The sequence below is a fragment of the Nannospalax galili genome, unplaced genomic scaffold (assembly GCF_000622305.1).
Source record: "Nannospalax galili isolate Female #2095 unplaced genomic scaffold, S.galili_v1.0 scaffold1045, whole genome shotgun sequence".
NCBI lineage: Eukaryota > Metazoa > Chordata > Mammalia > Rodentia > Spalacidae > Nannospalax > Nannospalax galili.
The window spans coordinates 226344-237358 of record NW_008353343.1 but is presented as its reverse complement, the minus strand read 5'-3'; the positions used below and the strand labels follow the sequence as shown (position 1 = coordinate 237358).

Here is an 11015-nt window from a genome sequence, read left to right as displayed (position 1 = left end):
AACAGCTGATCCTCCTGGAACAGGGACCTCTGGCTGACTAGATTTACCAGAAGGGCAGATAGGGGGAAATGGATGGGGGTGCTGACAGCACAGTGGACAGTGGCAGGGATCGCAGAGTATGGAGGCTCTAGTGGGAGAGGAAGGCTGTCTATCTGACGAGTTTATATTCATGCTCAGATGCCAAGGAACTCAGAAAGTAAGCGACTGTGACCAGTAATAGTCATATGTATAGAGATTAGAAATGCATGTGAAAACGTCTCAATGTCAATTGCCTTAAAATGAATTTTTCTGTGTGAAACTGTGTATTTTAACAACGAAGTGGAGATCTTTTTTAAACATTAAAACCTCATTTAATTTTATGTCTTATAGAGTTTATTTTGAGTAAAGGATTGTACAAGCGCAATAATTCATCTGTAAACCTAAAAATGTGCAGCTAATTTTGAAAGAGATGTACCCTAGCTCAGAAAAAATGTTATTGAATAGGTTAATGCTGTTGTAATGAAATGCTTCTTCTAATTAAAAAAATTATCATTAAAAACAGAAGAAAAACAAAAGTAATATATTTTAGAATATTGGCAGACATTTCTTTTAGTGAGGCAGATCAGATTTTATTTATATTATTTTTGTTGAATATTGAATATTTGCAATTTTCATACAATATACACCATTGCCCACTGCTCAATTTAAGGCACACACAGCCCTCTAGAATCTGACTTGTGTCCCCAAATATCCTTTAATTGGGTCCATCCCCTGTTCGCACCAAGAGTCTCATCTCTGTAAGACATTCGTTCTGCTTCCCAGCATCAATTAATTTTCAAAAGGTTGGGCTTGTATCTTTTACCCATTTTCTCATGTCTATGCCTGCATTTTTTCTGGTTTGAGCTTTCACGCTGGCTCCATTGCTGTGAGTTGAGGGGGCTAGTAGGAGACAGGTGTTATTAAGGGAAAAATGGGGAAAGGAGGGTACTTTAATTGGGGAAGGAGTAGACAGGATTAGAAGGCAAGTGAGAGGAGAGCTAAATACTGCTTAGATGGTATGAAAAACAAGGGAAATGTATTAAAGTCTTGCTGAAAACTATACATACAATAAATATATGAATGCATGTGTATAGCTGAAGGCCGTACAACAAAAAACACAGTGCCAGACAGGAGAGACTTCTCTTCTAGTTGTTCATCATGGTGGTACAAGAGATTCCTAAAATAACACAAGTTATTGCCATAGCACTTAATTGCTTCCCAGAACTTAAAGGTAAGACCCTATTGCTGAAGACAGGCCACACTTCAGGCACAGGACATGGGACAATGGATCTAGAACAGACCTGGATGTATACTTCTTGAAGACTAACTCTTATGGTATACTAACTCAGAGGATATTATACAAGCTGCCAAGGGAGAAAACCAGTCAATGGTCCTACTCAGCTGTAAAGCCTAATAAACAACGACTGGCCCAGCAAACAATTGCTGTTAGTGTAGTAATGGCACAACTATCTTGGAGGAAATCAGCAGTGGTCTAATTGGAATTAAGGCCTGCTCAATAGTAGGGAAATCATGTGAGGTTATGTAAACATAGCCAAATACACATGGCTGGCATGGTCATAGATCCTAGAAAAAAAAACTGTTTTTTCCTACACCTTTAGACCAATAGACCAATGTGATTTCTTACTATATACTAAATATGCATCCTCTAACTTATGGACAGTGTATCTTTCACCCCTAATAAAAGAAGGCAATTTTTTAAAAAAATTTTACAAATATTCTTTTTTTAATATTTTATTTATTATTTTTATTTTATGTATATGCATGTATTGACTGCATGTAGGCAAGTGCACCTGTGTTATGCAATGCCAGCGGAGGACAGAAGAGGCAGTCAGATCCCCTGGGCCTGGAGTTATGGATGGTTGTTAGCTGCCATGTGGGTGCTGGGATTCAAACTTGGGTCTTCTGTAAGAACAACTGAGCCATCTCTCCAGCCCAAAAACAATTTTTTAAGCAGATGGAGACTATTAGAGCACAGAGATTTGTCAAATGATTAACTATTAAACTGCACATCTTCAATGCAACATTGCACATAGGATGAATGCATCTGTCAGTTCTCACCAGAGAAATTTGTAATGCAGCAGATCGTGATTAACCCACAATTGGCCAATGTGCAAAGAACATGAGACTGCAGAGTGCTTATCTCTGAATAGGACACCTATTTTAAACCTCTGCCTCCCAAGACTCAGGGATTATTGTAGAAGGGGTGGAGAAAAGATTGTAAGAGCCAGAGGAGGTGACTGGCCACAAGGAAACAGTCATCCAAACAGCTGCTCAGTTACTCTTATGACCTCATAGCCATTACTTCTAGTTCTTAATTTTCACTCATTATTCAAATTTTGCATAAGGCTCTCTTGGTGTTCTTGGCTCCCATCAAGGATACCACCTTACATGTTTTGGTGATTTCTGCTTAGGTTCTTATTGATGTTACAGTCTTCAAAGTCACATGTTTTGGAGGTCTTCCAGAACCTTGAATAATACTACTAATCATGTGCTTTGTAGAATGTTCTTCAGTAGAGGTTTCTTTTGTTTTTCTCATGATTATTTTCTCACAGTTATATGGTTCAGATTCCTGATTTTATTTTTTTGTTTCAGACATTACATCCATCATGAAGGTTCATGTGGCACATTTCGTGCCATAAGCATTTGTTCTCCATGTGACATTTTCCTTTTTCTTAACCATACAATGTATTGATTGTAGTCCTGCTAATTCTTGTTTATTAATTTAAAACATAGACATGCTTCAAATAATTGCTTATTTTCTTAGTTAGGGCTTAAGTTTTTTTTTTTTTACTTCTTTGAATATTAGTTCAACAAATTTATTAGACTGAAGAGTTGGAACAGTGTTTAAAACACTGGACCTAGGTTCAATTCCCAGCACCTGCATGGTAGCTAAAATCTGTCCATAATTCCAGTTCCAGGGGATCCAACAACCTCTTCTAACCTCCATAGGTACAACTTACATACATACAGACATAAAACTCATACACATAAAATAAAAATAATAAATAAAATATTGAAAAAGAATTTTTAATTGGGTTTCATGTAATGTGAAATAAGTTTTGAGTTATTTTTAAATTGAAACCAATGGAAACATTGATTATGCATAAAAAGGAGCAGAAAATGAAGCTTGGCCTTCATAATCTTTCTTCATTTTTGTTAAAACTCAAAGTGACCATGATGCACTGCACAAGATGGGAAGGATAAACAAACAGTGGTACATACATACAAGGACACAGGAAGAGATGAACTTTCAAGCTCTTAAGGTTCATGGGGGAGTCTTAACTGTGCAGTGTGAAGTGAAAGTCTCAGCCGACATAAGGTAGATACTAAATTATTTCAGTAGTTGATATTCTGAAAAAGGTAAATTTATAGGCAATAAAAGTTTTGATGTATGCTAAGTTTTTGCAAGGAATATGGAGAGATAGGAGAAATACAGGAAAATTTGTGGATTAAAAATATTCTAAATGATATTCTGATGGTAGATAAATGACCCCATGTACTTTTCAAAGCATAGAAAATATTTTCAACACAAAGAGTAAACCTTAGTATATGAAAAATATAAAATCATGAGATTGTAAGTTTTAGAGAGAGATGAAGTTGTGGAGTGCAGAACTGACTTATAAACAAATGAAATAATTTTATTCATGGGGATAGGAAAGCAGATGACTTCAATAGTTTTGGAATTAAATGAAACATTTATGATTAAAGAGAAATGCAATTCTGAATATTTGTCCCTCCAAATACTGAAGTTTTTAATCATGGGAATAGCTTAACAGTTCTGACACTGTTATACATGTATGGTGGAAATGAACAAGTAATAAGCTAGTGGCCAGCTGTTGGTTTGGATCATACATGTTGGAGAGGGAATTTACAAATGAGCAACATGAGGCTAGAATCATCTCTGTGACAAAAAAATTCAGATTTGATGACAATAGTACAGCTTGTGTTTACTTAATAGACAGATATAAATACAGATAGTTTCATGAGGAAATGTTTATAAATTTGTGTATATCTATGAGAGAATATTCAATCATTTTTCTTTATTTTGCCAATTCAGAGAGCCTAGAAAGAATGAAACCTCAGTAGGGTGAGCATGCTTAGCCATCTGTTATGGTTTCTTCTATGTATTTTTAAAATTTTATTTCTTATTTTTATTTTATGTGTATGCATGTATTGCCTGCATGTAGGTAAATGCACCTATGTTGTACAATGCCCATGGAGGTCAGAAGAGGCTGTTCGATCCCCTGGGACTGGAGTTATGGACAGTTGTTAGCTGCCCTGTGGGTGCTAGGATTCAAACCCAGGTCTTCTGCAAGAATAACCAGTGTTCTTAATCGTTGAGCCATCTCTCTAATCCCTCTATGTGTATTTTTAAATGAGATTTGTAGATTTCATGTGATAGATCTGAATTAAATTTAGACCCCTCCCCATCCACACTCCTCAATAACCCCCACCCCAATTTAATGCATTTTCTCAAACATGTTAAGGTATACCTGGTCAATCATTTGTACCCAGATGTCCTAGGTGCAAGTTCATCCACTGGAGTCTAGTTAACCTATCTTGATTCACTCTCTTAAAGAAGATCAACTCTCCCTCACCCCAATGGGGTGAGGTCAGATGGTTTCTAATATCATTATAGCATAAAAAGATTTGGTCCTTTATTGAGAAACTGCGATTTCTAGGACAGTGAACAAACATAAGCTTATATATGCTAGTAGTATTGCCAGCACCCAAGTGAGGGTGGCATGAGCACCCCTGTGTGTGTGTGTGTGTGTGTGTGTGTGTGTATATTTGTGTGTGTATGTGTATATGAAATTCCTAAATGAACTGATACTCAAAATGTCTTTTCCTTTGATTGGGGCTAAAAATCTTACAAACATGTTTCTGAGGATGTTGCTTGTGCTTTATTTATGGCCTTCATAAGTCAGAGAGCTCAGCAGTTACCAGCTGTCAGTCACAAATCATGGCTTGAGGTCGGCCACTTCATTATTTCCAATAAGCATACCCAGAAGTATGCACAAATATTTATGTTAATGTAATGGTATCCAGGAATATTACCACCCATCATCTTTGAAATAATTAAATGTTTTGAACTGAAGTTCCCAGAAAAAGTTGCGACCCTATGAAAGCTAACACAAGTCTGACAAAGCTCACCATGATTGTGCAGAGCTGGAATGATGCGTGCACAAAGCTGTATTATCTTGGTTTATCTTCAGGCTCCTAATATCCATTTATTGCCCAGCTCTGTGATTGACTTACTAATCTTCAGTCCTCACTGACGACAGTAGCTAATAGGCATTAGCTGGGGAGAAGTGAACCAAGTTTCTTACATGAGACTGTCAGCTTTAAAATAGGTAATTAGCTTAGAGGGGTGAGAGAAGGCCACAGGGAAATCTCAGAATCCATACAATAAAAGTCAAGAGTTTTGTTGTAGGTTTTTTGTTTGTTTGTTGTTTTGACAAAAAAACTAGCCCACCTGGATATCACTATGTAGACTAAATTGGCCTCGATCTTGATCTCATGTAGATCTGCCTGCCTTTGCATCCGGAGTGCTGGATTTGAAGGTATGTGAAACTACACCCAGCATTAAGAGCTTTTTTTTTTTTTTTCAGTCAAAGAACTAGTCACCTGAATGTGTTTTGGGATCAAAAATGTGCTGATTAAAGTGATTAGCTTTCTTAGGTGTCACCCAATAGCTGGTAATCTCAGCTGGGTCTTGAGTGACTCTTCTCTCAAAAGAGAGGCTTAGGGCATCTAAGAGACCGTCCTTTATGGTAATTTACTCTTAAGTATAATATATATTGCTCCATTTGACCCAGGAATGTTTGTGGATCTCTACAGGTTTCTTTATCTTCAACACAGAAGTGAACACAAGGTAAGTATACTTTGAAGGTTCCAATGCTGTAATTAAAGTGATTATCTTCATTGGGTTCCATCTCAGAGGCAGCTGACCACAGGAGCATCTTGATATCTCTCCTGAATTTCTCAAAGGCACTGAGTGGCTTAGACCATCTAGATCAACATCTTTTTTTTTTTTTTTTTTTTTTTTTTTGTCCCTTTGAGACAGGGTCTCCCTGTAGCCCCAGCTGTCCTGGAACTCACTATGTAGACCAGGCTGGCCTTGAACTCACAGAGATCCACCTGCCTCTGACTCCTGAGTGCTGGGATTAAAGGCGTGTGCCACCACGCCCAGCTTCAACATCTTTTTTAAAAAATAATTTATTGAGAATTTCATACATGCGTATAAGGCATTTTGATCAAATCCATGCCCACTCCCTCCGTTCTAACACTTCCCATATCTCCCCATCACTTTTCTCTGATAACTTCATGTACTCTTCTTCTTTGATTGATTTATTTATTTGTATGGGGCATTTGGCTACTTTAACATTCCATCTTCTGATGAGGTAACCCTAAAATCTTTTAAGGATTAGATACAAGCTCCCAAATACTTTCTACATTTTTGGCCTTTGGCACAGAGTATGTTGGCTAGGAGGCCCAAGGACATTTTGACTCTTAGCCAAGAAACTGGCTACTTTTCTTTGTGTTCTTTTTACCCTAACTGCTGCCTAGCCAGTTCTTACCTCCTGTTCTTATCACACCATCCTCTGAAGGGGTTACCCAAATTACCAGTAGGGAATAGGGACACAGAGTGCTCTGGCTTCTTCCATGCTGAACAGGGAGGGATGCAGGATGAGGCAATTGGAGTACCCCTTCAATGGGTCTATCTTAAAAAGGCTCCCAAATTGCATAACTCTTATCTCTAGGGGGAAAAGAAAGTCCTTGAATCATGAATAGGAGATGGGAAGAAGTAAAGGCAAGAGTAATTAGCATTACATCTTCTAGAGAGGGAACTGGAAAAAAAGTCAGAACAGGGCGATTTTCAAATGTTCATAGGAGTCCATTAGGATTTCTTGACAAGGGCTTCCAAAAGCATACCTCTATTGGGTTCCTCCTCATTTTTCTTTTGTCTCCAAGGCTGGACTCTAGAGTGATGGATTCAGGATTTGCTTTCAGGTATTTTGATAGCTGTTGGAGTGGTTAGACTCAGTGTCAGTTCCCTTACAAAGGCTTCTAGATGGGAGCAACAAACGTATACATTGTCACCAGAGTTCTCTCTGGGTCTCTTGCACTATCAGGCAAACCATATAATATATCTTTATGTGCATTTATTATTATTGGGGGGGGCTAGGGGAGTGACTTACAAAGAAAAGAGCACCCGGTGCCTAGCTCCATGCTGCTCAACTCCTTGTTGCACAGCTCCGCACCACACAGCTCCACACCTTGGCTCACAGCCAGCCCTATCAGGAGGCTCTCACTGTGCACCCATTTACACTGCTACCTATCGCCCACACCTCAGGGGCCAGGGGTCTCACCCCAGGTCCATAAGTTGTGCACCCATTTACACTGCTACCTATCGCCCACACCTCAGGGGCCAGGGGTCTCACCCCAGGTCCATAAGTTCCAGGCCATTCTGTCCTTGAGTACAACTGGCTACTGCCCATTCCCTACGCCCTCTGCAGCATGTTCCTGGCAGCTCACGACTCTGACCTAAGATGGTGCCACAAGCCCCTCCTTTCATGGATCACTCTCCACAGACAATTCTCTGCAGCAGGCCCCACCCCTTGGAGGAGCCAGAACCCCTGGGGAACACATACATCATTTTAAAACAATACCTGGTTCTCTCCCTTAACTACAGATGGGCACTACAGTATTGGAGAACAAGATTTGAAGTCTTACATTTGAGCAGCACTTTCTGGTTAGGAACAAAATCACCAATGAGAAATAATTTTCTAAATAACATTTTATATAGATTTAAGCCTAATGTCTTGGAAGTGTAATCCCTTGAACTCTTAAAAAAATATCCTGATCACTTTACTCTTTCGTTATAGTTTACTTTGAGGGGTTTAAGACCATACAGTTGACCTAAATAAGTCAATTTATTTTCATTCTTAAGGTTGTTTGATGATCTGTTCCTCAGGGGTCACATGGGCTTGGGAGGAGCTCCTGGCTCCTCTGTCTGTGTGAAGATAAGTCAAAGGTTATGCTTGACCATGGTTGGCTTCACTTGAAAGCATGGAGGAAATGTTTCTCTTGGGTTGACCCTCCTATTTGTAGACTGGACACTGGTTCAAGACCATCTGGTGGGGTCTCCATGGCCACCCTGAACAAGAGGACAGGTGACTCACCACAGTTAAAGGACATTTTGAAAGATGTTCCATAGTCCTCTAGAGCTTAGTTGACCTTGGAGGACAATGGGCAAAAACTGTCCTTTACGTCCTGCTGAACACATTAGTATAGGCCTCAAACTATGGCTGTTAAATATCCAATAAGGGTAGTTCCATCAGCCTGGTACTTTAATTATCATGTGCTGTGTAGATAAGGCTTGGGTGAAAAAACAAATATTTTCAAATAAACCTTGACTAGATACATATTTTGTTCCTTAAAGTAGTTGACTAAACTATGACCATAAAAATTTTAAGATTATGTGTATATTATTTTTGTCTCATCCTTTATATATCATAACAAACCTAAGCAGCAGACCTTCATCACTTGCTTAGACTTTCTCAAATTTTTTCTGTTTATTTTGGAAAATATCTCCATTCTCATATTTTTTTAACATCTTTTACATTCTCATTTTCTTTTCTTTTTTTCTTTTTTTTTTTTTTTTGGTCTTTTTGAAACACGGTCTTTCTGTAGCCCCAGCTGTCCTGGAACTCACTATGTAGACCAGGCTGGCCTTGAACTCATAGTGATCCACCTGCCTCTGCCTCCTGAGTGCTGGGATTAAAGGCATGCACCCCCAAGCCCAGCCTCTCATTTTCATTTTATAAAAAAATAATTATGAGACATAATAGCATTAGCAAATAAATTTTCCATGGGTTGTGAGACTTCTTTTCCTGGGGATGCTAAGCAGTACTTATTCCTTTTTAAGGTTCTAGCATCAAGCCAATGATTGATTAAAGTTACTGGGGAACTAATGAATTTATTGAGCTTTCTTACCAAGATAACTGAGGGGTTGCTGAGGTGTATGTATGACCTGAGGGTATGCACACTGGAAATCCTTTACCCAACATGGGTTGTGTCTTCTTTTCCTAGCTGGCCACATTGTATGATTTGGCCCTCCCCAAATCCAGGAGGCCAGGTGCGAATAGGGTCCAATTAAATACAATTAGCTAGGAAGAGTTGACCCTCCTTTAATGAATGAGCACAACCATCAATGAACCCCATTGTGATGTTTAGTGATCAGGCTCAACAGAAGTCATGATAATGGTAGATATTCCATGCAGAAAGGACTGCTGTACAGCAACATCTTATTAAAAGAACATGGAATTTAAAAAGATTTGGTGCTAGGGTCCATATATGAGGGAGAACATATGTCTTTTGTTTTTCTGAGTCTGTGTTACTTTGCTTAGTATAAAAGTTTCTAGATCCATGCATTTACCTGCAAATTTCATTTCGATCCATTTGGAGTTGACTTATGTGCAAGGTGAAAGATAAGGATCTAGTTTCATTCTTCTACCGGTGGAGATCCAGTTTTGCCAGGACCATTTGTTGAAGATGCTCTTTTTCCTTCATTGTGTGTTCTTGGCACCTTTGTCAAATACCAGGTGGCTGAAATTGCGTGTACTCAGATTTGGATCTTCAATGATGTTACATTGATCTATGTGCCTATTTTTGTACCAGCATCATGCTATTTGGGTGACTATAGCTCAGTAGTATAATTTTAGATCTGCTATAGTAATCCCCCCAGCACTTCTCTTTGTGTTCAGGATTGATTGGTTATCTGGGGACTTTCAAGTTTCCATATGAATTTAAGAATGGGTTTTTTTCTAATTCTGTGAAGTATGTCATGGGGATTTTGATTTGGAGTGCATTGAATCTATATATTGCTTTGGTAGGATGGTTATTTTAACAATATTAAATCTTCCAATCCAATGAGCATGTGAGGTCCTTCTACCTCCTGGTGTCTTCCTCAATCTTTTACTTCAACAATTAAAATTTTCATTGAAGAGGTCTTTGGTGTCTTTGGTTAGATTTATTCCAAGATATTTTAATTTGTTTGCAGCAATTGTGAATGGGAACATTTCCATGTATTCTCTCTCAAATTGTTTGTTATTGATATATAGAAAGTCTACTGATATTTGTAGATTGATTATATAACCTGCCACCAACCTGAAAGTGTTGATCAGTTCTAAGAGTTTTCTGGTGGAACTTTTGGGATCTCTTAGGTATAGTATCATATCATCTGCAAAAAGTGATAGTTTTACCTCTTCTTTTCCAATTAGTACTTTTTTAATTTCCTTCTTGTGTCTTATTGCTCTAGCAAGAGTTTCAAGTACTATGTTGAAAAGGAGTGGAGATAGTGGATATCCTTGTCTGGTTTGTGATTTTAATAGGAATGCTTCCAGTTTTTCTCCATTTAGAATGATGTTGGCTGTGCATTTGTTATATATAGCTTGAATTGTCTGAGGTATGTTCCCTCGAGTCCAGTTTCCTCTAGGACTTTAAACATAAGTGCATGTTGAATTTTGTCAAAACCTTTTCTGCATCTATTGTGATGTCAGTGTGTATTTTTTCTTTGAGTGCTTGTATATGATTAGTGGCATTTATTGACTTGCATATACTTAACCAGCCCTGCATCTCTTGGATAAAGCCTACTTGATCATGGTGAATGACCTTTTTCATGTGTGTCTGTATGTGATTTTCAAGGATTTTGCTTAGAACTTTAGTATCTATGTTCATTAAGTTTATGGGTCTACAGTTTTCTTTATTGGCCTTATCTTTAACCTGTTTGGGATTACAAGTGATGCTGGCTTCATAGAATGAATTTGGAAGTTCTCCCTCTGTTTCTATCATTTTGAATAATTTAAGTAGTATTGGTTGGAGGTCTTCTTTAAATGTCTGGTAGAATTCTGCTGTAAATCCATCTGGGCCTGGGGTTATTTTAGTTGGGAGGCTTTGTATGACTGTTTCAT

At 38.3% G+C, this 11015-nt stretch overlaps 1 protein-coding gene across 1 annotated transcript in view; it reads right to left on the bottom strand.

Annotated features, from left to right (window-relative positions):
• The window catches only part of LOC103748046 (olfactory receptor 143-like), an 8793-nt gene extending 4347 nt beyond the window's left edge, over positions 1 to 4446 (bottom strand). Inside the window, exon 1 of the mRNA XM_008850590.2 lies at positions 4430 to 4446. Coding sequence (XP_008848812.2) covers positions 4430 to 4434 — 5 coding nt within the window. The 5' untranslated portion in view covers positions 4435 to 4446. The remainder of the gene's footprint in view (positions 1 to 4429) is intronic.
• Positions 4447 to 11015: the final 6569 nt, after the last annotated feature.